This window comes from Hippichthys cyanospilos, chromosome 2, assembly GCF_059441005.1.
Source record: "Hippichthys cyanospilos isolate Australia breed blue-spotted pipefish chromosome 2, RoL_Hcya_1.0, whole genome shotgun sequence".
Classification (NCBI taxonomy): domain Eukaryota; kingdom Metazoa; phylum Chordata; class Actinopteri; order Syngnathiformes; family Syngnathidae; genus Hippichthys; species Hippichthys cyanospilos.
In genome coordinates this window covers 31,099,708-31,126,584 of record NC_142370.1, presented here as the reverse complement: position 1 = coordinate 31,126,584, position 26,877 = coordinate 31,099,708, and the positions used below count along the sequence as shown (strand labels likewise).

At 39.4% G+C, this 26,877-nt stretch overlaps 1 protein-coding gene across 2 annotated transcripts in view; it reads left to right on the top strand.

The window, feature by feature from the left end:
- sema3h (sema domain, immunoglobulin domain (Ig), short basic domain, secreted, (semaphorin) 3H) overlaps positions 1-26,168 on the top strand; it is a 57,791-nt gene extending 31,623 nt beyond the window's left edge. For both annotated transcript variants that reach the window (XM_088407877.1, XM_088407876.1), the window contains exons 7-18: positions 48-193; positions 1,070-1,184; positions 11,287-11,356; positions 14,297-14,441; positions 15,004-15,093; positions 15,535-15,664; positions 15,754-15,842; positions 16,891-16,932; positions 17,155-17,312; positions 18,799-18,860; positions 19,165-19,307; positions 20,742-26,168. In XM_088407877.1, coding sequence (XP_088264003.1) covers positions 48-193; positions 1,070-1,184; positions 11,287-11,356; positions 14,297-14,441; positions 15,004-15,093; positions 15,535-15,664; positions 15,754-15,842; positions 16,891-16,932; positions 17,155-17,312; positions 18,799-18,860; positions 19,165-19,307; positions 20,742-21,167 — 1,616 coding nt within the window. In that variant the 3' untranslated portion in view covers positions 21,168-26,168. The remainder of the gene's footprint in view (positions 1-47; positions 194-1,069; positions 1,185-11,286; positions 11,357-14,296; positions 14,442-15,003; positions 15,094-15,534; positions 15,665-15,753; positions 15,843-16,890; positions 16,933-17,154; positions 17,313-18,798; positions 18,861-19,164; positions 19,308-20,741) is intronic.
- Positions 26,169-26,877: the final 709 nt, after the last annotated feature.

Sequence of the window (26,877 nt, the reverse complement as noted above, 5' to 3'; positions counted from 1 at the left end):
AGGTTGCGCAACAGATTGTTTCTCTCTGTCTGTCCCCCGCTCGCCAGATGCCCATTTTGTGCGGGTCGCGCCACTGTCTGAAACAGATAATCCAGAGGACGATAAGGTCTACGTGTTCTTCACCGAGCGCGCTCAAGAGGCCGAAGGGGCCGCTGGGAAGGTACTCTACTCCAGAGTGGCCCGCGTGTGCAAGGTAGGCTGCTGAGATCTTTGTGCCCAAAGCCATAGATGCCAGCTGTATTTGTTTACATGCTTCGATCGGTATCAGACTGCTTGTTGGTTTTAAAGCGTTCGCCTGCACATGTCAGGTACGTGCTTAGCGGTACATGTGTCAGAGTTCGTGGAGGTGTATATTTTTTGTAGTAAGTTTTGTTTAGACGTTCCTACTGCATCGTATAGATAATCACAACCATTGGGACTGTTTACGTTTGTCGCTATCTTTGTGTCTGCTGCATCCTCGCTTACTTTTGGGCTATTTCATGACGGGTGCATTTTTCACAGTGTTTGTTACAGTTTTGGTCACTTTGATTCTACTTCAACAATTCTTTGCCTAAAGAAAAAAATAATAAAGATTGGATAGATTTATGGTTGCTCTGAAGCGAAAATCAAAAAGGCATAACAAAGCACACAAATAGGTCATTGCAAACCAACGCATTACAAAAGACAGAATCTAACTGCAAATCAGGAATCGCAAGCAAAAAAAAAACTAAATATTAACTGCAAACAAAGAATGCACTACAAAAGACTTAACTGCAACATCATGTAAAAACATCACAAACAATAAAAAACACGACTTTATCAAAACATAACAACAAAAACACACTACAACAGATAGACGCAACATATCAACAACCACAAACAAAAAACCTACCCCAAAATGAAACACGTATTATGAATGATTTCAGAAGTTTCACTCGTATTTTTTTACTTTGAGCTCCCTGTACTGTCATTGAATAAAAGTACAGCTTGAAAACAAAGTGGCATGAACTCCATAGATTGTTTAAACAGCTTTGACATGCAATATTTTTTTCCTTATTTGAGTGTAATTTGCTTCTATTTATGCACGCAGAATGACATCGGAGGTCAAAGGAGTTTAGTCAACAAGTGGAGCACCTTCCAAAAGGCTCGTTTGCTGTGCTCAGTTCCAGGACCAGATGGCCTGCAGACACACTTTGACCAATTGCGTGAGTACAGAATGTAATAAAACGTCACGCGCAGTAAAACTAAGTACGTCACACTTAGACTGTTAGTTGCAGTAACTACAATAACAGTAGAGAGAAACCCGATGATTGGTGGCCAATGCAACTCAGTATTGATATTATACGTTAATAGCTCCTCTTTTGCATTGATTTCGCTAAATGAAGAGTAAAACAATTAAGGCAGGATGGACACATTTACTGGGCATTAACTCATAAGCATGGGAGGAGATTTGTTTATTTTATTTTATTTTGCTTTTTTTAAGCCTTTTTAGTCCAGAAGTACAATGAAATACACAGGGAGAATGTCAATCTACTCCATTGTGGTAAAACAGCCAAAACGTTATGAGAAGGCCATTTAATGCTTCAAAAGAAACTGGACCATAACAAGTAATGTATGACACTTTATTTTGAAGTTCCTTCCGGAAAAATGGTCGTGAGAACATTGAGTTTGATAAGCTTTGCCACCCAGCTCCCCCAGAGAATTAGAGGCTCCTGACTGTAAACAACGTTGTTTTTTTCTCCAATTAGCTAGTTCCTCTTTACCTTGGGTGAAGCATAGGACAGAGATAGTTGCTGTTGCTTCTATCGTTGGGCCTGGTCTCCGCAGAGTCCTCAGGTGGACACCACATGATAACTTACAGCACCTGGTATTTTCAGGAGGGATCCCATCCAATTTCAAACCAGGCCTGACCAGGCTTAGCTTCCAAAATCTGGGCGTTCTTTGGGTAATATTGCCGTAAGCTCCGTTTTTTTCGATTGAGGTTCTTTTTTTCCGATGAGTTTTTTTTTTTTTTTTTTTAAATCCCCATGTAGTGCGATGTCATGCGGTCGACCAACACTACCTCCGGCAGTCGACGCTTCATATGTTGTATTTATGAGTGTATTGAAAGATGAGCGACAAGTTTTTGCTTGAAAGAAATGTGCTGGTGCACAAGCGCAGCCTCAGTGTTTCTGAATAGCTCTGCCGTTACCACGGTGATCAACAGCCATGCCGGTCACCTTGGGCCCGTCAACGTGCCTCGGCCTTAGTAACCATGGCAACTGATCTCAACAGTTAGTTTCTGTGGTTTTGCTCATTATTACGAGTGTCCTCTGGGGGGGTTTGTACTCGTGGTTTGCAAAAGTCTGTATGTTGGTCTGTCTCAGCTCACTCGAGTTGGCTTTATGCTTTCCCCAGTCTGTGGTTTCAGTGAAAGAGTAAGGTTTAGGAGTTGGTTTTTGGAAAGAGACAGAACAAAGTTGGCTTTGGTCATATACTGCACTTTTAATGTGGCAAGGCCAAACTGTAAAAGCTTGTAGTTGAAGTAATCTTTTGTATACATTTTTATATCAAAGAAGAAAAACTTCCATTTAAAAAATTCACGTTTTCAATCCATTTGTATTTTTCCACTTGACGTTCCAGGTTTTCTGACCAACTCAAACCGTTCCAACTTTAAACTATTCAGCACATCCTTACCATGTTATTTTTTTCCCCAAAATTTCCATCGTAAAAGAACAACATTATAATCATTTCTTTTTTCTGTAGTTTCCACAATTTTTTAATTGTTTCTTCCAAATGTCTAAATAAAAGCAAAAAACAACTAAGATCATAATTCATAATTCATTATCGTTCAATATCTCACATCATTCTATACTGTATAAATTCAAAACCATTATAAAGTGTTCCAGTATTTCAAAGCAATCCACATCATTCCACATGCTTCCATAACGTTTCATACAAGCAATTTCTCGAGAAATTGCCTCATCTAGTTAAAATAGTAAAGTTTACTTAATAACAATAACTAAGGATGTCCCAATCACATTTTTTTTGCACTTGAGTCTGAGTCCGAGTCACCTGATTTTGGGTACCTGCTGATAACTCACCAATGTATTGATGACAGAAAAAAAAATATTCAAATTGTCTTTTAATTTTTAAAATGTTTTCATTGTTTACAAAAAAGTACAACAAATCTCATATAGCTACTAAAGCTGTTGTTTAAACCAAGTAGAATGAAACGTTTAAACGTTCTCCCATTGGATGTGTTTACTCTGACTGTTCGGGTTCTGTGATGGATGAATGGATGTTTCGTCTATGTTGACAAGTTGCTAATTGTACACACAAATATATTTTTTATTTTAGCAAAATCTTATTTAGGCACTATCTGTGTAGTGTTCTAGTTCTTAAAATGAAAAAACAAACGCACAAACAAAGGACAATAAAGTTAATATGTATTCATGAAAAATGTCTAACTTTGAGCTCCACTTGCCCCGATTCTGATCAGCTGAAATTGTTGTACTCAGGCCCTATTTCTGATCACTTGATTGGTATCAGGACATCCCTAATACACTTCATTTCCACATTTGACACGCTTTTCACTCTCTTTTTACTGGTTTCAAGTCATGCATAAGGTGTAGACTGTGTAAAGTTCGTAGACCTTTTTATGTAGATATTTGATATATTCTAAAGTCTCTGTATAGACATGCCCAAAGAAAACATGGACATTTGAAGAATGTGGAGACAGGACTGGTTTCTTATCTGCTGATTTTGTTAACAGAGGATGGACAAAGTAAACTTCGGGACCCCTATGTTTGTTGAAAACTGAACGTGCCCACACACACAGCTACATGCACACAGTTAGCATGTGAAATGAGTAGTCTCTTTACAATAAGACGTTGAATAAATCACACGCAATGTCTGTTTCTTGCACAATGTCAAATCCTTCTGTAGGCACGATTGCGTCACAAAAAATGTCAAAACCTGCACTCAAAACCTTACAAACATACACAGAGCCAAACTCTGGACTTGTTAGCGGTCTAAATATTTTGTCCCTGGTGGCCTGTGGTTCTGTTTTGCACGTTTGATAAAATTGCATTGAATTTTGTTTGGGAGCAACACAAATAGACAGACACTTAGAAGAACCGCAAGCTCCTTCAAGCCATAAGGTTAAAAATGCTGTCAGTGCTTTGTTTATGCCACGCTTAACCACACAGAAACACTACAAATCCCATGAAGCCTTGAGGCATGTGCGGGTCCCTCATGGTGGGAACAGCGGTTAACACCTGGCTATATGTGTGGCTGTGAGGTGGTCAGGTGACGCTAAACAATCCTCATAAGAAGTATTCCCATAACCCTTGGCTTCAAGGGTCAAGGCCATTTCCATGTATGTTGGCCATGGGGACTGGGCTAACCTCAAAGTATGTCTAAACCCGATGTTTAAAGATTTTTGCAGGGCTTCTGGACTGTTTATAGTCCAACATGATACTCAGGTCATTTTTGGCTATGAATCTCAACAAGCATGTCTGGGTTTACGTGTCAAACTCATCTAATGCAGGACTGTTTACACTATCATCTGAATAGACGCAGAGCTGCTAATAAACATCACTGGATAAATATTATAAATATTGACTCAAAATAACACCTAGGTTACTGTAAAGGTTTAACAATACAGCATGTTCACATGAAATTTCAGCAGTCATCTAAAAGTCAGCATGAAATTTGAATCAGACTCTGGTTCAGAATTAATACATTATGCAATTTTTATATATGGTATATGTGGTACATAGCATGCGAGACAAAAATCACTGATGCGTAACGTCGCATGCCCTTACTACGCACATTTGCGTACTTACTTTAATCCATGACAAACGACGTTATTGCTACCAAACAAGTTCATGAAAGATGTAATTCGCCCTCACATATCTGTATACAATCTTAGATACAATATGTAGCGTGTGCGCAACAAACTTCGCAAACCATAACTGATGTACTCATAAAACGTTTCGACCGCTAATCCTCAATAGGCTTGCCGGCTCGCTGGTGCCTATCCGAGTAGTCTTCAGGCTGTAGGAGGGGGACACCCTGGACTGGTTTCCAGCCTATCTCTAGGCGCCCAATCACACCTAAGGACAATTTAGTGTCCAATACACCTGCCATTGCCTGCACCCCTGTCTTCTTGATGCATAATTTTTGACAGGGACGCATATTTTTGCACTCTACTGAAAAAGTAGAGGTACTAGTGAAAAAAGTAGAGTTACTAGTCCAAAAAATATATATTTTTCCCTTAATGCATACTCGGAGAGTTATTTATAATTGTAAATGATCAGGCTCCATAGATTGCAGGATTGTCATTCTGGCTTCATACTGCACATACTCACTTGGTTCCACTCAAGTGTTTCCAAGTGTTGATGCAACACGTGAAACTATGAGTCAAACGTCCACTGAACCATAAACACAGACAGTCGGGTGTGTTTACTGTTTTATGTCTTGTAGATGACATTCTTTCTGTCTTTTTAGACTGAAACGCCTTCTTGTAAATGTTGCCAGGCATGGCTGTTGTCTACTGTTGTTGTGGAGAAGTTATTTGCGGCTCTTGAGCTGTGGTACAAAAGAAAAAAAGTAGGCAGCTAAAGGAACTCCACCAAGTCGAACTAAAGAGGCAATCGATGACCAAGCAAAATATTTAACCCGCAAATAATACATTTATTTTAGTAGAAGCAAGTTTAGAAGTAGAAACATGTGTTGTAGGTGGTTATAATAATTATGAACAATTATAATTTACTTCATTCGTTTAAATTAAAGCCCTACTCTAAACCTCTGGATGTCACTGGTGATACGGGTCCCTAATGTAAACTTTGCAATTCAAGTGAGCATTTAGGAATGAACGCATGGCACAGATTTGGACCTTTACCTGTCTTGCAAATCTATAGTCATTTTTATTCTCCTAGTGTTTTTTTTAATGCTTTTTGTTAGACGTGTCTAGATGAATGGCCCAAATCGGGTCAAAGTTGACACTAGGGGATTAAAGTAAACCTTCACCTATGATGACAGGTCATATCATTTTCTACGGAACATGCAAAGAGAGGCAAAAAAAATGGCTTAAGAAAAAGAAACTGGAGACAGACTCCAGGAGATGAAAGGTAGATTTACATTTATGACTCATTCTGCATAACAGTTTACGCTGTCAAGTGTTGTTTAATACTTTATTACCTCACCAACAAAACACCATCATTATGAAGTGGGCATGAATAGATGCTTTGTTATATCAAGGAAGATTGATGACATTTGAGGCCTCTATTCAGCTCCTATCCATCATAGCTTGTGTAAATTCTAGGAAGAGTTTTTACAAAAGCCACACGGGAAGATAGAGGGCTTGAAGATGGCTGCTTGCCAGAAGAGGAGGAGAAAGGAAGGACTTCAAAGGAGGTGAAGAGGGCAAACAATGAAGCAGGACGAGAGGGCGAGGGTGGAGGTTAAATCGCGGGGTGTTGTTGACCACCGGACCAGAGGAGGAAGGAGAGGGGGGAGATGAGCTAAAGCCGAAGGGTGGAGAAAGAGGAGGAGGAAGCTAAAGAGGAGAGCTGAGAGGTGAGGAGGGGAGTTGAGGCTGTTATCTCCTCCACCCAGGGCTGATTATAGAGCCGGTCAGAGGTACAATCTAACATGATGAGAAGGGGAGGCAAGGTTGATGAAGGCACGGATGGAGGAGGCAATAAATCGAGAAAACTTCTTACATCTTCTTTCCTGAGGTAGAGGAGAAGGATGGAACCAGAGGCAAGGACCAGGGAGGGCGCCAGAAGACGTTTTCCCTCTTAAACAATACAGACGTGTGAAGTGAAGCAGAAAGGCTGTAAGGGGTGCTGGTGAGGCAAGGTGGGGATCGGGGTTAATTGGCATGGGGTGGAACAGACACTAATGCGGATCAAGGAGGAGAACAACATGGAAGTGTTGAGAGACATGAAAGTTTTATGAGGTGGTTTTCAGGATGGAAACTACTTCATAAATCATTAAAAAAAAGTTTTGGGAGATCTCAGAATGCTGCTATTGAACATTCTGCATTGGTCCTCACAATATACTTGTAATTCCCCCAAAACGTATGGGTGTGTCCAATAAATGATAACTTAAAATGAGATTATTATTCATGTGGTTTTTTTTTTTTTATATACCATTCAGAGAATCTGTCAGTCACACAATCCGAGTTTTGGTGAACGGATGCGCATTTTTATATCGGCCAAATTACTGTAACAGATGAGCTAGAGCAATGGTGTCAAACAAATTTTTATTTTGGGCCGCATTGAAGTGATATTTTCTGTCAGAAATTGAATTCAAACACATTTTAAGTGTGTTGATCACACATTTACCAAGATTTGATATCAGAAGCCGGCAAAAACTGTTCCAAAGAGATTTGGAGAATAAGAAAATGTTTGTTTTTCTTCCCCCAAATTTTTAAAAGTTAAAGACAACTTGCAGTTTTGGTATTTTACTCAGAAACCTGAAGTCAAATCAGCATTTCAAGGGCCACAAAAAGTGAGGTGGCGGGCCGGATCTGGCCCCAGGGCCTTGACTTTGACACCTGTGAGCTAGAGGATGGACGTCAGTTGAAGCTAACAGCGGCTCGTGTTGGCTGAAGTTGTTAGGGGATTATTTTTCAGTAAAAGAAGCGAGCAGACTGAGCCAATGTCCGAGTTCATCCTTTCTTCAATCACACAAGAATATTACTACAGCTGTGTGCACCGGTTTGCGACCATGGAAAGGCGTTCCATTTGAATGGATTATTCATTGTGGTTTTTGGCATATGCACACAATCATAAACTTGTTGGAACATGGATAGTGAGCTGCTTTGGCTAATTATGGCAAAATTTATGGCTAACTCGAGCTGCATCACCTCAAAAAGGAAAAACAACTGCTTCTAGCGCAGTCAACGTTACATCGGTGCTTCTCTCATTGACCGTACACAATGTGGGAAATCTGAGACCCTAAAAATCAAGGGGGCGTCCCATACATACAATTTAAACCTATACTCTAAAAAGCAAGTCTTAACCTTCAAAAAGAAGTCTGAACTGAACATTTTAATGGACCCCACAAGTGCAAGAGGTCCTCACAAAGACAACAAAACCTGAAATTATTTCCCCACTATGTTACAAAAACCACACACAAACAAATAAAATAATTGGACAATAATTAAAAACAAAAACAACTATATAAGTTGAAAACCCATGGAATAGTAACAGTGGCACTTCCTTGATCAAATTGAAATTGAAATTGAAAAAGATTTGATAGTCATAGGCTTGCATTCAATTTGTGGATCATGGGAGAAAAATGGCTTTAAAATTGTTTGAATGGCTTGAGAAAAAAAAATCACCTAGCAACCTGACAAGAACTGTGATACTTTGTTGTTTTTACAGTACGGATGTAAAACCTCTTTTTACAATCGTGACGGGGGCCATGCTAAAAAGTTACTCAAAACCCTATTCTCGTTTTTATGGCAACAGTTCAGCCCCTGCAAAGTGTCATTGTAAATCGTAACAAGAGACCAATGGTTGTCAAACAGCCTTGTTTTAGCAATTGTGTCCTTGTGAAAGTGGTCTGGACTTTTAGGATGGAAAGCTAGTTAAGGACATCGAGTGGAGGATGTCATCCATGACCGGAGGGCGCAAAAACGCGTCCGACAAAAAATATGGAGCAATCGAAGAAATAAGGCCAATCGCCTTGAGGTCTAAAGAAGCAGACGCCGGGGAATTGAGACTAGTAATAGGACAATAAGACAACGAGAGTGCGCATTAGCTGTGTGGCCACAAAGGTGACAAAAGGAAGAAGGTATGTTGGCATTCATGTTAAATGGGTGGGAGGGAGGCGGAACAAGGGTCCGTGCCTCGGGGGCTGTGGCGAGACAATTAGGATGAGAAAGAGGAGGAAGATAGGCTTGATAGCGGAGGTCTGCAGGCTAGACAACACTATCCCCCCTGAGGGGGGAAACTGGCTTTTTTTTGTTTAGGGAAGAAGACACAAGAACAATCCTCCTGAGAAAAGAGGCCAGACAGATAGATAGACAGATGGACGGGGAAGATAGAGTGATTAAGACAGCGGTGAGGAGGGAGGGACGGAGGACGGGGGCGGGATGTGGGTTCGTAGTGAAAGTGAGAAACAAAGAAAACGAGAGCAACCCGGAGGGAAGCTCAGGTGGGCTTGAGCGCAAAGGGATGGGGGCCGACTGAACACCTGGTCAGGAGATAAAGACGCTGCCAGAAGAAAGACTGAATTGGAGACAAAGAAAGTCACTATTGATGGCTGGAGCGTATATAAATCATCTGTCTCAATAGTAGGTAGTGATGGAAAAATGGAGCCTCGTGAACCACATTTGATTTTTGATTTTTTTGATTTTATGCAGGTGTAGCATCAAGTCACATGCCATCGCTTCAACACGTGTAGCTAATGCAGCGCTTCTCAAATAATGGGGGGCCCCCCTGGGGGGGCGAAGATGATCTCAGGGAAAAGGCTTTGTTTTTGTCCGGTGGAATGTAATTGCAATAAAGTCATCATTTTCATCATTTTCTTTTAGTTTCAAGCACTTTGGTGCACTTGCTTCTCTTTTTTTCCGTTTTAGACTAAGCTATAACCCGTATAAACGTGATAAAAATCATTAACGGTTGTTGAAAGTTGATTTATATTGCGTTTTTCTGTTGTTAATGTTAAAAAGGATACATGTGTAGGTATACTTAAACAATTTTCATCTATAATAATCTTATTTATATTCGGTGCATCGACACTGAGCTAATGTAATCAAACAAATTGAAATATTTAAAAAATGTCTCCATATGATTCCGTAGAGATTATTTGAGTCAAGCCGTCAAGCAGATGTCTTTTCTCGGACTGCTTGACTGATGGGTCTGCGCATGTCCAAGAATTTCTTGACAATGAACCGATGACCTACTAAAACTCCTTTTATTTGTATTTTTTTGTGGAACGCCTGTGCGTGTGCTTCGTTTTCCCTCCTGGATGAAGGAGGTCGTATTGCATTTGCTAAAGTTAAATAATAAATCATCAGGATGTGGGCTGAGGCAAAACCTCAGGCAGAGAGAGGAGCACTAAATCAAACCTGATTTAAACCTCGTCAAAATGATAAAAGTGAAAAAAAAACAATGCCAGGCTTAACTTTAAATGAGAGACAAGGAAAAATCCCGCTTTTTGATCTCCAACTAGCAAATTATCCCTCCAATGTTTTGAGTTGAGTTGAGATTAACCTTCATCCAGCGTATGGTTCCATGGAGGCCACCTGAAGCAGAAAGAACGTCAGGAATGCGGGAAGCGCAAGTCACTTTGCAGTCTGTCATCAGAGGAGAGAAGAGAGTAAGCTAGCACAATAAAGGAGGGTGACGAAATAATTTTTTGGCTTCCTTTTTTAGGCTCCTTTGCATTTCAAGTCTTTTACCCAGAAAGCATTAAGAACAGGTTTCCGCAAGAACTGGTAGATGATCACTGAAAAGCAGACTATTGTCACTTCAGGGTACAATACAGCTGAATTTGTTTTTGTTGTGATCCAAAGTACACTAACAAAAAGGTTTGACTTTTACATGCACGCTAATAATTGACAAAACAATCAAACCTGGAATTCTTTTGTTTGATCTCTGAGAGACGTTTGGGATAAATTAAATGAGACATTTGTGGAAATATTGTAATTTTTGAACTAAAAGGTGCAACTTTTTTCTCATGATTTGAGCCCTGCGGTTTATAGTCCAGTGCAGTTTAGCTGCTGTTTATTTCTCACCAGCCACCAGGGGGCAGTCCACCGGTAACGCAAATGTGTGTTTCTGTTTGAGCTGTCAGTTTATCGAACAATTGTGAAATTAAACCGAAATGATGAATCAATTTTTGTGTTCAAAATGAGTTTTATAAATATAGTATGACAAATATCAAAAATCTATTTGTTGAATAAGATCTTGTCTAAAAGTTGTCATGCGTACAGTAAACACAGTAAAATACATAGATCTATGTATATAGTTACAAATATAATTGTATATGTGAATTATGTGGAATGTGTTTATCTGTATATTCAATAAAATAATCAATCCATTAAATAAAGGGAGACAAAGAAAGACGCAAATTGTCTCTAACTCATTTTTTTCTTAGTTTTTGCTGCTGTGGCTTATATGCCGATGCAGTTTACAGTCAGAAATTTACAATAAATGATTTGATATCGTAGCTTCAAGGGGACACTAACGTTATGGTAAATTTCCAATCACATCATTTGCTCACAGAAAGCATACTGTACAATCCAATTCTGAGTTTTACGATTTTTTTCTGACATCGCCACTCATCATTTTCTCACCACAGAGGACGTCTTCATCCTCCATGGCAAAGACAAGAAGAGCCCGCTCATCTACGGCCTGTTCACAACTTCAAGGTATCGCAACACTGTTTCGTAATTACGTTGCTTGCGATGTTGCAAGATGCCAGCATGGAGGTGGGTGGGAGTCAGCAGGAAATCACGCTGCAAAGCAAAATTAGAAATTGCCTAAGGTGGGGGGGAAAAAAAAAAAACACGGAATCATGGGTATTGATCAACTGCCTTCAGAATGAGTCAAGAAACTGTGCGAATGTAAAGGGCTCAAATAAGCAATGTATCATGAGATTTTTGCCGATTACGACACCCGGAACAACAAGAGATCATCTGTGACAATTCCCGCCGTGGTCACACTTCGGTGTGCGCGCGGCGCCGAGATGAGTCAACATATTGTGGGAATCACACTGGTTGCAGAACCTTCTGCCAATGACTCCTCAATTGACCACATTCATGCTACAAAACGACGCTGGCGTCATCGTCGTTACTGATCCTGCTGCGACACTAGCTTTTTGTTTTCTGCATGGTCACACAATACGTGCAACTTTTTTTTTTTTGCTATCAAATCCAAGCACTATACAGAATCTCTTTTTTCAAATTGGTCGATCAGACATCCCTAGTATTTGATTTCCTGGAAAATAATTTAGTTATCAAATTAATGGGAGACTAAATATTCCATTTTTACTTGTGAAAATTGCAAAACAAGTTTAAGATCCTTTAACATTGTTGTAAAGTTGCTGTTTTTTTTAACTCTGCTTTCCTTTAAGTACGACAATTTTCAGATAATTTGGGTATTTTACTCAAAAGTCGATATTTGATTAATTATAGACAAAAATGAAAATTAATGTATAAGTTCAGTATCCTTTAACATTGTTGGAAAAATTTTACTGGACCCTTTAGCAATTGTTAGATAATTTGGGAATTTCTCTCATGTAGTATTCTACTAGTTGATATTTGATTAATTAGACATAACGTTAACCTTTCATTGCAGAAAATTAATACATATGTTTCCCTTTAATATTATTGCAAAGATTTTACTGGACCTACATTTTAAGTACAAAAATTGTCAGATAATTATGGAATGTATCTCAAGAAATATTCTACTAGTTGATGGTTGATTAATTATAGACAAGTAAGTTTTTACTGCAGAAAATAATACATATTTCATTTTCCCTTTAAAATTATTGGAAATATTTTCCTGGATTAACCTTTCATCTGGAGCAATTGTCTAATTGTTTGAAGTTTTCTCAAGTAATATTCTACTCGTTGATATTTGATTAATTATAGACACGGTATTAAATTTTCACTGCAGAAAATTCATAAATAATTTCAGTTTCCCTTAAATATTATTGTAAAGATTTTATTTGACCTACCCTTTAAGTACAGAAATTGTCATATAGTTTGGGTATTTTACTCATGTAATATTAGTAATTGATATTTGACTATTCTAGACAAAAAAATGCTGATGAAAATGGCTAAATAGGTTTAATATCCCTTGGACATTATTGTGAAGGTTTTCTTCTTTTTTTTTTACTGCGTTTAAATAGATTTAGTATCGCAATTAATATTGCGTTTGTGGATTATGTTTGAAGCCACAAAACCCAACTCACGGGCATCCATTCGGCCACTTTTTGTTGACGAGAGATGACATGACATCACAATTGCTCCGGAGTTCGGTCAAAACCAGTCAGCTCAACTTGCGAATGTCACATGACCTATTTCAGAAGACTGCTGTGCCCCGAGGAACTATAATGTCATTTTGGGTGTACAGCAAATGGCAAAACCTCCCGAGTTGGATAAAATCAGATAGATTTGGCTCCTTAATTCATAATATTAATCAGGGTGCAGTGTTAACTCGTGGGGGCGCATAGAACCTATTATTGTTGTTTTTCCCTCGCAAAACATTGCTTTATAACCTGACTCATAAAACTTGGGGACATGTTTTCAACAAATTGACCGACAAGTAAGCTACACATCACCCTAACCGTAGGCGGAGCTTAAATCCTTGGCCGGTTTCCTTTCACACGTTGTTAGAATAATCAGTAGCGGCACACGTGTGATGACAGGTGACAAAGTCGGGGTGATGGGAGTCGGTCTGCTTCAGTGTTTTGAGAAAAAGTCTGTGGAAGCTCAGCAGGAGCTGACAGAAATCCAGGGAGGGGTGAAATTGCATATCTTCGCCAAGGTCATCGCATGAGTCTCCACAACACACTCAGGACCACACACATTTAGTCCAATACATTTTAAGAACTAGCATAGTGAACATTTTATATATTGTTCCCCTAGATTTATTTTTTCTCAATTCAATTGCTCAGTTTGAATATTGTTATTATTGTTATTTCTTTTTTTATGAATATTTTTTAAGCCGGCAAAAACTGTTCAAAAGAGATTTGGAGAGTAAGAAAATGTTTGTTTTTCTTCCTCCAAATTTTTAAAAGTTAAAGACAACTTGCAATTTTGGTATTTTAGCCAGAAACCTGAAGTCAAATCAGCATTTCGAGGGCCACAAAAAGTGAGGTGGCGGGCCAGATCTGGCCCCCGGGCCTTGACTTTGACACCTGTGCTTTAGTCAAACACTTGAAAAAAATATGTAAAGAAGTACCTGGTTTTGAATGTCTTGACTCTTAAAAATGAATAAATAAATAAAAATATGCATTTGAGATGAGTTGAACCGTTATACAGTCTCTTATAAAATGGCTCCCAAAATGTTCCCTATCAATCTAATAGCAGTGCAATTGCCACAGCGGCGAATCAGGTGTAGAAAGTAGAAAAAAAAATTTCCAAGCTAGACTTTGAGCCACATTCTGCAGGAAATTACTAAAAAAAAAAAAAATCACCATGACTCACTAAGCTCCTCATTTAGTAATCACTGAAACTTTTTTTTCGGCTTCGTCTGCTTATATAATCATGTATGCAGGCTGTTAAAATGAGTTAAAATGTCTCGCCTCGTCTGCATCTGATTTTCCTTTCCCCTCCGATCTTTTTTTTCCCCTCTTTTATCAGCGACATCCTCAATGGCTCGGCCGTGTGTGTTTACCGAATGGAGGACGTGGTCCGGGCTTTTAAAGGAAACTTTCTGCACAAAGAAGGGCCGCAGTATAAATGGGCAGAGTTTACTGGCAAGGTGCCCTACCCGCGCCCTGGAACTGTGAGTTCATACTCAATTGAATTGTAATCGATTACTTCAGTACTTTAGTGACTGACTAAAGTCATTTCTTTTGTACTTAAATTAATTAGACTAATTAATTCTTTCCTCAAGTATTTGGTTACATCAGTAATTCATTTAGTACCAGTCATTTTTAGACACATTGGACACTCTAAATAGTCTTTAGGTGTGTTTATGAGCGGGAATGGTTGTTTTTCCATGTATGCCCTGCGATTGGCTGGCAAGCAGTTCAGGGCGTACCCCGCCTACTGCCCGAAATCAGCTGGGTTAGACTCCAGCATGCCTGCAACCCTTGTGAGGATAAGCGACTAAAAAATGGATGGATGGGTGGATTTTATGAAATGAATAACTAAATATATCTACTCCAAGTGACCGGATGATACTACAGTAGTATCGGCTCCCATTGCGAGTACCGATACCTTGAAATAAAGTCAGGTATTGCCACCATCTCAATTATGATTTATATGATGGTGGAAACACACATATGCAAAATGCAGTAGAAGCCATCAGAAATGACTCACTGACCTTGTTTTTTCTATCTCAGTGTCCCAGCAGCACTTATGGAAGCTACAGCTCCACCAGGGAATATCCTGATGATGTCATCTTCTTTAGCAGGACTCACCCACTGCTGGAGGTTGCTCTCATGTTTTATTTGGCTTCAGTATTCTTAACTTTATTGTGTGTTTTGATTCAAATAGCTTTAAACGGACAGTGTCTAAGATTTAGGCCATTTTTCATTAAACGGGAATAAATTAAATGCTTGTATATTTCAAAAACTTGCAAATGAATGTGTTCTTAAGGACCGACAGTATGTTTTGAATATCATCGTAGGTCTAGCTTTCATTAAATCATTATTAATTTAATTATTATTATCATTAAATGACTTTACATGGAATGTGGCACTTCTCTGGAGGCGGCCATGTTTGTTATAGCTACGGACAATGGTAAATGCAGCACCTCCAGCTGTCCATAATGAAGAACTGTCTAAATTTTACACACTGTCCCTTTAGGGGAGATGACTAGCATTCATTGGATTATATGCTCAAGTCGAAAACAAATTTCTGCTCTTGTGTAGGAAAACGTGATGCCCCTGGGAGAGCGCCCCCTCCTTGTCAGAGTGGGTGTTCACTACAAGTTTAGCAAACTGCTGGTGGACAGAGTAGAAGCCGTGGACAGCACTTATGATGTCCTCTTCATTGGCACAGGTACATCAAGACCAGTTCTTTAAATGTGTGTCTTTTCCTGTGCACGGCAGGTTTTTGCTAATGTTTGAAACGTGATGTTTTTTCTTCAGACTCTGGCCTGGTGCTGAAGGCCATCCATCTGCCCAGAGAACATGGTCCAGGTCAGGAGGTAACGCTGGAGCAACTGGAGGTCTTCCAGGTAGCGTAGCTGATCCTTTTTTCTCTTGAAGTCATTTGAACTGTATCAATAAGTGCTTTTGTCCAATTGAGGACATGTGGACCAAGTGCTCAGCCAATTATGCTAATTTACCATGAGACCACGAAAGGGTATCTGATGCAGGCTTTTATTCACTAGCTGTGCCAAGATTTGATTATATCAGTTTTAAATTCAACTTTTTTTACTCGTATGCTCACCACCTGACAAACTCTACCAAGGAATGAATTGGCTAAGTTGTTTTTATGGCCTTGGATGTCAAGACAGATTCCATCTTAGTTTAACCTTAAAAAAGAAAAAAAGATTCTGCATTTGGTTATGGCGGTGTATATGTCAACTGGAGGTTATGCTATTGCGAAATACTGAGGAATAAGTCCAGTCAAAAAAAAATAGCAATATTATTTATTTAAAAGAATTCCTTGTCTACTACTCATTGGTTTTCATTTATGGCCATATCGTTTGCAGGTTTACCTTGCCATTTTTCTTGATATTTTTCTTTCTTAAATATGTTGGTTATACCAGAGCACATGTCTGCCAACTAAACGTTTTTTGAGGACTAAGTCATGTAAAAAAACAAAACAAAATTCCACCTCTTACACTTTTCATTTGCAATTTTCATTTATGGCCATATGTATTGCAGGTTTATCTTGCTATTTTTTTTTTTTTTGCCAAGTCAGACCGGACCAAAGGGAAAACACAAATCTGTATTTTTTATTCCCCCCTCTCTCTCAAAAAAAAAAAAAACCCTATTAAAAAAGACGTTAAAAAATGTTCAATCTCCCTTCATGGAAATGCGCGAAATTTTGGGAACATTACCCTCGCGATAAATGATAAAACTCTATAATCGTAAAAATAATAGTAATATCATGCTTCATGTTCCATGAATTAAAAAAAAAAAAGCTCCACAAAATTGGATAAAAATAGGACAATAATTCACCAAACTACCGTGCAAAGAAATGTATGATTTCAAGCCTTGTAGTGCCATCTTTTGAATTTCTCTTGAGTGCTCATCGTTTTGTGTTTCTCCTCGCAGTACAAATCGCCAGTGACTGCCATGACACTTTCTCAGAAGAAGGTAATAAATGAGACAAGCCTGATAAAATCATACCCTACTTACTGACCCAATCAAACAAGCACATCATGACACATCCTTCATCTCCGCACCGAGAAAAACAGTCGCTATGGTTACCGGTTCCCAGTCGCATCAGTCACAAAGCCATGACACGAACGCGCAGAAACGACCGCAATTAAATCAACTTGTTGCGCATCGTGACATTTCCTTCTTCCCTCCATGCAGCAGTGGTTGTTTGTGGGCTCCAAGGAAGGGCTGTCCCAGCTGGGCCTGTACCAGTGTGAGCTATACGGAGAAGCCTGCGCTGAGTGCTGCCTGGCCAGAGACCCTTATTGCACCTGGGACGGACACGCCTGCAGCCCCTACATGCCCACTGTGCGCAGGTGCGAGCCCCATTTCCAATTTGTCGGAAGGCATACCGCACGGGATTAGTCGCTGATATTCCAAAGTCTGAGAAGCAAAGAAGAAACACATGAGGCCTGAATTGTGCCTTTTTTTGAAGCCTGGTTTAGATTACGATTGAACTCACATCTCTCTGGTGAACGTTTTCCATCACCACAAAAACCTCCACACGCACACTCCAGGGCCACCCCCACCCTCTGACCTATCTGCCCCTGTTTTAATTGTCCTTGCTTTTTGCCAACTCACAATTTAATAATGTACGTATGCATGCATCACAGTCAAAAGACTCTCGGTTTGAATCTTGACTCTTGCATGTTGTTCTCACGTTTCAAAAAGGAGTGATGGGGAAAACGAAGTCTCATGAACCACTTGAGATTTTTCACGTCTCTAGATGGTGCTCCTGGTTTAAAAATGAAGGCTACAATGCAATGAAAACGCCTTAAATTTCTATTGCCTCTTTAAACGGAAAAAAAAACAAACAATTTCTGCACTATAAGGCGCACCGGATTATAAGGCGCACCCTCAATTAATGACATATTTTAAAGGTTTGTCCTTATATGAGGCGAACCGGATTATAAGGCGCACCATCAATTAATGACATTTTAAAACTTTTTCAATCACATTATATTAATACTCAAAGTAATAACAATAATCACTCAAATAATAACTCTAAACTCTCAATAGCATGCCAATATGAGCAACCTTGTTCAACTGTAAACACACAAAAGAAACAGGTAATGCTTACTTTATCACTTCGTTCCCCATCTACGGATCCCAATCTCAATATTGATCCATATATAAGGCGCACCTGATTATAAGGCGCACCATCAGTTTTTTTTTTTTTTTTTAGAGACTTTTAGGTGCGCCTTATATTGCGGAAAATACGGTATATCAAAGGCCATTCACTAGGCTCCATTTGCCTAAATAGAAAGTTAACTGAAGACACTTACATGCACATGAGTGTGCATTTGACCAAATCAGGGGTGTCCAAATGTTATGCAAGGAGGGCCAGATTTGGGTGCGGTGAAAATGTGGAAGCCAACCATTTTAGAGCTCAATTTTAGCCTGACATTTTTTTTTTTTTTTACATGGAACACTGTGTTCACACAAAAAAAAGAAAAAAAAAGTCACAGACTTTACCTCAGACAATGTCTTGCACCACTGCTTGGGAATCCCTGGAGTACATGGGCCCCATACATCAATGGAAAAACCTGGAAGCTTATTAGAGCTTTCCCACAAAAACATGAAATAAGAAGAGTAAATTATCCTTGAAATATTTTGGCCGCTTCTAAGCTACGTTCATATAATAGTAAGTAGCAGATCACCAGAACTGGCCTCCAATCACCGCAATTCTTGCTTTACTTGATTGAACACTGAAATGAAGAGATAAATATAGAGGGATAAAGATATGAATATCTTGTAGACAATAGGAACCTTCAAAAGTGTTTTTTTGTTTGTTTTATACAGGAGAAATGCTCGGCACTTGGGCGAGGATGAGGATCCATTAACTCAATGTGTCAGACAAGGAGGTAAATTTATTTTTGCCCACTTTTTTATGTATAGTGTGTCTAAAAACTAAAATGAAATATTTTCACAAAATTGCATTGAGGTTGCAGTTGCTCATCAGCAAATTACTGAAATCCACCAAAATATTGTAGGGCATTATCTGCTCACATTTAATAATTGATCATAGGACAGATTATTATATTTTGACAATAAAGTCAAAATTGTCGTCATGGCAACAACTCAGACAAGTCTGCACCTCGCATCTGTCATCTTTAGATGCCAGCACAACTTTGACTCTTATTCCATTTCTTCCTTGCTGTCTGTCAGCTGGGCTGCAGGTGGAAGCTGAGCAGAGGTTGATGATGGTTGCCGAGGGCAACAGCACCTACTTAGAGTGTCTCCCCCGATCCAGGCACGCCGCTGTCACATGGTACAAGCAAGCCGGAGAAAACAGCCCTGAACTAAACCAGGTACACATGTTCAATACTGTGGAAGTTGAAATCATAACACAGTACAGGCGACCACCCAACATTTTTCGTCAACCCAAAGTGATAACATGTGAAAAAGAAAACTGTGGTGATATGGAGCTGCAAATGGAATTTATTGCAAAGTAGGAAAGTGGCTCTGCTCACAAAGCACAACATTAAATGGATATAAAAACATGACTGATATGAATGATTGTCAACCTGGAAGCATGAAAGGGGGGAAGCCAACGCCCCAAATTCCTATCAAATATTATATTTTTATTCAGCCCCATGACTCTAAACTAAGCATTCTGAGTAGATTGCGTCAACCCGTTTTTAGCCATCTCAGGGGCGGCCATTTTGGCAATTGCTCTCAACTAAAACTTTCAAACGCCACGTGGCCAAACTTCGAAAACAGACGAGCCATGTAAGCTGAGCCCTGAACAACTACGAAATCATTTTCGGGTGTCAGCAAGTGACAAAATGGTCGCGCCGTGAGCTCGATAAAAGGATTTTGCTGTCTTCTTCATATTCCTCAAATGCAATATTCATCAGACTGCCATGTTTAGACTTACTGCATTGTAAGTACAATTTTGGGGTTGACTTCCTTGATAAAAGAATAGAAGAGCCCACATTCATAATGTACTGTAGGATAGCGATGGGAAAATGAAGCCTCGTGAAACACTTCAGATTTTTATCAGTCCTCTCGTGGCGTTTTTGGTTTAAAAATGGAATAAATGATTTTAACAGTCAAAATATATGCACATGAATTTACTGCACTTTTTGTTGGACTTGCACTGGACATGTAAGTTGAGCCCATACAACGGTGCTTCTCAATTACATTCTGCAAAGACCCCCTAAGAAAAAGAAACAAATGTGCCCCCCGTCCCCACTTTCTACGCCGACCATAAATAAGGTTACTATATATAAAAATTGTTTAACTAAAACTGTATCCTTTTAACACTTTCAACAACTGTTTGCTCTTTATTTTACAGTATTTATACAGGTTAAAGGTTTGTCTAAGCCAGTACTTCTCAAATAGTGGGGCTGGCCCCCCTGGGGGATGTGAGGGGACGTGTAATTGCAATAAAATAAGAATTTTCACCTTTTTTCCCCTAAGTTTCAGCCAGTTCGATACACTTGGTTATTTTTTTCAGTTTTAGACTAAGCTGTAACCCGTATAAACGCTGTAAAAAATAATTAACAGTTGTCAAAAGTTGGTTTATATTACTTTTCTTTGTTAATATTTGTTAATATTTTTGTAACTTAGAATATTATACGAGTAACTTCCAAATCTTTAGCAAAGCTTTGGGAGCATGCTTTTCCGCCACAAACATCAAGCTAGTTCTTGGTTTGTGGTCGGTTTCCAGCAAACGCCGGCGCCAGCCGAGCGCCATGTGACTTTGCCCAACTCTTCACCCGACCAAATGTTCCCCGCAGGTGATGTCCGGCGAGCAGGTGGTGGTGATCGAGCGAGGCGTCCTCATCCGTCGCGCCGAGCTGTCTCACAGCGGCGTCTACCATTGCCAATTGGAGGAGCACGGATACCACTGGACCGCCGTCACCGTCCACCTGGCGGTCTGGAGCCCCTCGGCCGAGCGACTGACGACCTGGTCCGCCTCCTCGCGTCGGCCTTGGTACGGCGAGGCCATGACGCTGGTTCACCCCGGGAACCTGGGCCAGCACTGCCGCGCTCTCGGCTACCGGCCGCCTCGTAACCGCCGCCGCCACGGCGATGCGGCTAAGGAGACGGCAAGGGAGGAGAGGCACAAGCATGGGGGAGGAAGGGGAGGCGGGGGAGGAGGGAGAGCGGCGGGTAGAAAGAGCAGGAGCAAACCGCAGCAAAGAGCGCCGAGGAGCGCTTGAACGCGTTGCCGAGCGAACCGGCACGCGCATGTCCACACGCTTCGTTTTCGGGGCGGGCCGGAATTCATGACTCACTTGATTGTAGATAGAAAACAAGAAACGGAATGTAATATGAGAAACGGGAACCCACGAATCCAAGAATTTTCGAGTACACTTGCATATTGTGCAACAAGGCTCACTAAGAAGTCCTTCAGACATTCAGGGCAATGGCTAAACATCTTGAGGACTCGGGTTTTCATTTTTCAAAAAGATTATTGTCTTCCTGGACTTTTGGGGTCTCCCATTCTACAACTTTTTAATCCTTAGCAAAAGTCTTTCTGTTGGACAGTAAGGTTATACCCATTAATCTTTATTTTAAAAAGCAAAATGAAAACATTGCAAATGTAATTATTAGGGATGGGATGAGACCAAAGTTCCACGAGATGAATCGTCTCACGCTATTGAGTCCACGAAAATTAGATGAGAGACTGGCAAAATTTGACAAAATTTACAAGCTAGTGTGTAAACTTGAACATAAACATGAGATGCTGCAGCTGAGCTAGTGGAGAACCCAGGAAGCCTTTTCTTCTGACAAATTATCATAAGAAACCGACCCCGTGGGTTCTCCAGGGTGATTCTCAAAGCATGCAGCGCATATTTTGGGGGGGACCGTGTAATATGCCAATATTTTACCATTCATTTCTTCACCTGGAAAACCAAAACACTGCCAGGTGATTTGAAAGTAATAAGCGCATTCTGTTTTTCTACAGTAGTACTACTTCTATTGAATATTTTGGTATCGGGATAAAAATAAACGTTTTTAGTTTGTTTAAAACTATTTTAAACACAGATACCAAATTAAACATTTCCACATTACTCTTTAATTATTTTTAAATAATCATCTTTTTTACTTAAATTTAAACTATGAGATGTGAAGATAACTCTCTCCCCATTTTTTACAATGACAAATGATGTCAGATCCACAAAAAACACATTTTACTCAATCTGGCATGTTCAAAAGTGATCAGTAGCAACTGCAACCATGACAGAATAATTTAAACTATATGCTACGCTAACTGAATGTGATCTCATCACAACTTTTTAAATTTTTTACATCGCAGGTCACGACTAGTGATTCACTCTGGGAGGAGCAGATTGTACGGTCCAAACTAGAAAGTTGTCATCGTTGCCACATGTTTTTCTAGGAAGAGCGTCAAAATCACAGCTGAGAGGCAAAAAATAGATCTCGTGCTGTGCTGGGATGAATAATCCCGCGGCGTTCTCATCTGGCAAAATCTTCTCCCATCTCTACTAATTATATTTTCTTGAATGAAATGAGCGTTCAATCTTATTAAAATAACAATAAATATAAGCGTATTCAGAAACATGACTAACACGTCAGTCATGAATTCTAGCCACTCTGTACAAAGACATTTGCATGCACTTACCATCTTAAAGGCATTCTTCTTTTTATGACACTTGAGTGACAAACGCTCAGCGAGACACACGATGACTTTGGAACTCAAATATTCCGATGAGTTGCTTTAGTTGGCAAAGCAGAATGAAGGATCAGCTGCGTGTACGAGTTACACGTTAAATATATAGGTATTTTGTTCACAAAGTAAATATTCAACACGTAAAAAGAAATCGCTCCTTTTTTGTGCATTTTCCCAACTAAAAATGACACATGCCACATTGTTTACACTGACAATCGCCATGGAAAGCAGTATTTATTATGATCAAACACACCTTTGAAAAATAAGCAAATGCGTTATGGGTGAACTGATTTTGACCTTACGTTTTCATATCATGGGACCAAGATAACACATAACAGTTGCAAGGCTTCAAACAGATCCTCACAGTTGGTAGTCACAAAAAAGCACCGAAATTGGTGACCTTGTAAATAGTATCAGCTCTTTCATGGATCAAAACGCCCATTGTGAACGTTGCCTTTCAGCTTTCTGCTAGAGAACAGCAAGTTATACAGAAAATACTGGAACAATGAACAGTTGGACATGTGCATTTAAAAAGTTCACAGATGCTCGAAGTGTATTTTTCTGAAATTGAACCCGAAAACGGAATATCCCTAACTATGGGAAGTGTACATACAGTAACATACAATTCTTGTTGTTAAAATATTCTTTGTAAAATTGCCGATTGTAAGTAGAAAGGAGTGATGGGACTTTTGGCTCTTTGAGGGGAGCTGTTCGTTCATAAACCGTTCACTTAAAAGAGCCGTTCAAAAGACGGGCTTGTTTATGTTTCTTAGTTTATTTCAAAACAATTTTTTTACTCATAATATTAATGCTAGAGTTAGTCATAAGCCACAATTCATGTCAAACCTTGAGTGCTTAACTGATGGGATATTAAATATTGTCCTCTCAAATATTGGAAATCGGAAGTAGGGCTGCACAAATAATCGGATTTTAATCACGATATGGGCTTCCACGATTAATTAAGCTGATCCTCGGTGATATTAACATTTAAAAATCCGTCTACCTTAAATGTCAAATCAAGCACTTTGTCATCCTACCACCAGGGGGCAATGTCCCTCACATGTTTGCAAGACAAAAGCTTCTGCTTTTCTCACCCTGATATATTGTGTACCATTGTGAACTAGTGTTGAGTTTCTCACCTGATTCCCACTATATATCGTGCTAGCTGTCAATTGAGACATTGAGATATTGAAATATCCGATTGGAAAAAATTGGAATAGATTCGGTTTGGAATAACCGAAAATGACATTTTGACTGCTAATTGATTCAACTTTGCTTAAAAGTAAACAATGTGCTTGGTTCTAAGTTGGCGTAGGCTTCGTTTTCGTCATTGGTTTGCACTCAGCAAGTAAGTTAATTACCGTATTTATTTATTTTAGTTATTATTATTTGTAAGTATCAAGCCTTGAAGCCTTGTTAATGTAGTGTGTTTAAAAGCGGGGCAATAAATAGACATTTTTGACCAAACATGAGGAATAATCCTGATTTCAATATTCACCAAAATAATCGTGATTATTATTGTTGCCATGATCGTGCAGTCCTAGTAGGAAGTATGTCAGGCATGTTGGGAATTGTGCCAAAGATTGTTTCATTTTTGACGTGGAATTATCTTAATTTCTTTTTTAAATTCATTATAACAATAACAATAACCATAACTTCTTATCCTCTTTACCTAACTATAACCATGCGGAACACTTTGCACACATTGGATAGCACACATTTCGACATTAAAATAGCTTGACAAAAGCTATTACTGTACATCTATCACACACACTTTTCCACTGGTCCCTCCATTTGATTTTTTTTTTTTTTTTGCCCTTTCTTGAAAGCTAAGACTGCATAGTGATAATATGCTTGGATGGTAACCTCTCCAAAGGGGGATGAGTTGGGGTGGAGGAAGAAGAGGGGGTAGTGGTGAATTGAACAGCTCTTTACAAAGACTCGGGTCCCAGAACCATTCAAAAGACTCGATTTGTTTGTCACATCACATCACCACAAGGAAGATCTGCCATGCTAAAGGTTACGGATGAGCATTTTAAAGCCACTGTAAATAACATTTGGGCTCTTTCTTGCTCAATGGCACCCCCTACAGCTACGAAGTGTCATTAACTTTGACATGCCTCTTGAGTAAAAGGCAAGTGGACAAATACATTTTTCACCGAAGCGTGATAGAAAAGAAGTATCGCGTAACAACATAACGTAACATGTTATCAACGCGCTGCATTGACAATTTCAAATTAAACATACCAAATAATACATAAACGTCAATGCGATAATCGTGGTAAGCTTTTGTTTTGAAGTTTTCCTTGGAGATCTGGTTGTGTTGCAATTAGCGTGACACATCTCCCGTAGCTGCTGACCAGGAAGACGTGTGGTGCATTCAAATACAGTTGGACATCCCAAACCCATACAGAAAAAAAGCCCATTGTTGCTTTAAAACAACTGTAATAATAATGATAATAGTACAGGACGGCACAGTAGAAGAGGGACTAGCGTGTCTGGCTGCGGGTTCGATTCCAGCCCCACGACTTTAGTGAGAATAAGTAGCTAAAAAAATGCTTGTTAATAATGCCATATTATTATTGTTGTTTAATTAAAATATGCTGCTTCGGGTCACTGGAATTAACCAGCAGAACAAGTCAAACTATCAACAAAATTGTATTTTTCTTGAATTAATTATGATTTTTCTTAACTATATACAATAAGAATAGAAAGATCAAATAAATCATGTGGGATATATGTGCAGAAGGACATTGCTGCATGTGCTTGGGAGGTGAGTTGCTTCATAAAAATGAAGCTTACTGATGTACATTTCTTCTGTTTTTTCCACCTTAAGTATATTGAGCAACCAGGAGATATTCAGTCGTTGTTTTTTCTTTGACATCACTGATATCTTTCCATGGAGATCAAATGATCTGAAAACGTACAGCAGAGTGAATTCTGCATTGTTGGACTTTTATTCTTTTTTTTTTGTTTTCGGTTTGATGGTCACCTTAATCACACACTAGTTGAAGTGAACACTATCTGGGTTGGAGATTCTTGTGGTGTAGCTACACAAGGATCCATGAGCGTATTAACATCATATATTGACGTGTGTGTTCTCGTTTTTTGCGGCATTGTAAAAAGACTTCAATCCAGCGTGGATGAATTTTGAAGTGGATCCAAGAGCGGACTGTCCGTGGACTCTGTACAGAACATGCATGTTTTGTTTTTTTTTGTTTGTTTGTTTTGTGTCTGACACATTTTGGAAAAGCTTGGCAGATGAGGAAAAAAAAATCGCCGGTGTTCCAATGTATATTCTGTAATAAAGAAAGTCTTGTGATGTAACCCGGGGCAGTTTCGAACGAAAATGACATCATTGACCGTAGCGTTTTGAGTGTGTGTTTTTCACTTGAAAAAAAAAGTGTTAGACCAACAAAACAAGCTTTGTCTCCTTTTATTTATTTCCCTTACAAGTTGTGCGCTCACTCTTCTAGAAACTGCTTCCAGCCATTAATTAAATGGAAACTTACTCCACACACTAGAACTGTGTGTTCCTGTATAGAGTGTTCTTTACTTGTTTTTTTTTTTTTTTTTTCCAGTCTAAAGTCAGTTGTTGGACCTTTCTGAGAACATATGCTCCAATTGATTACTAAGCAGCAACATTTTAAAAGCCACCTAATGGAGTTGTGCATTGGAAAGATGTAAACATGTCGTGGCAAGCTGAAGGGATCCTTTTTGTCTCGGAACCATATTTGGTTACTTCCACTCAAGTTGACATCGCGGGCCTCATCGCGAGTCGATGTAACGATGGGATTTATCGTAGGCAATCAGCCGAGTTAGAATTTGATTTAATGAAAGAAATGTACAGAAGAGCATTTGGCATGCGATCAGTCCAGGGTGTTTCAATCTAGCCCAACGTCAGTTGGGATAGGTTCCAGCTCATTCGCGACCCTAATGAGGACGGGCGCCATAGAAAACGGTTTGATGGATGAACGAAATGTATGGGATACGCCGCCATAGCTAGCCCACGCGTCGCCATTTCACATGTTGTACCGAGCAACCAGACTGCAGTGAATCATTGTATTCGAGTTTAGGATGAGTTTGTCTTTGCTGGTGTTGGAAAGCGAGCTACTTTTTTGGTTAGTGGTGAAAATGGTGTGAGACTTGTAATGGAAAATAAGTATTTAGCATGGTATTTTGTTGTTCAGTGGCCACCTTTTTGGCTTTTTGATGTTTTTATGTGTGATTTCAAA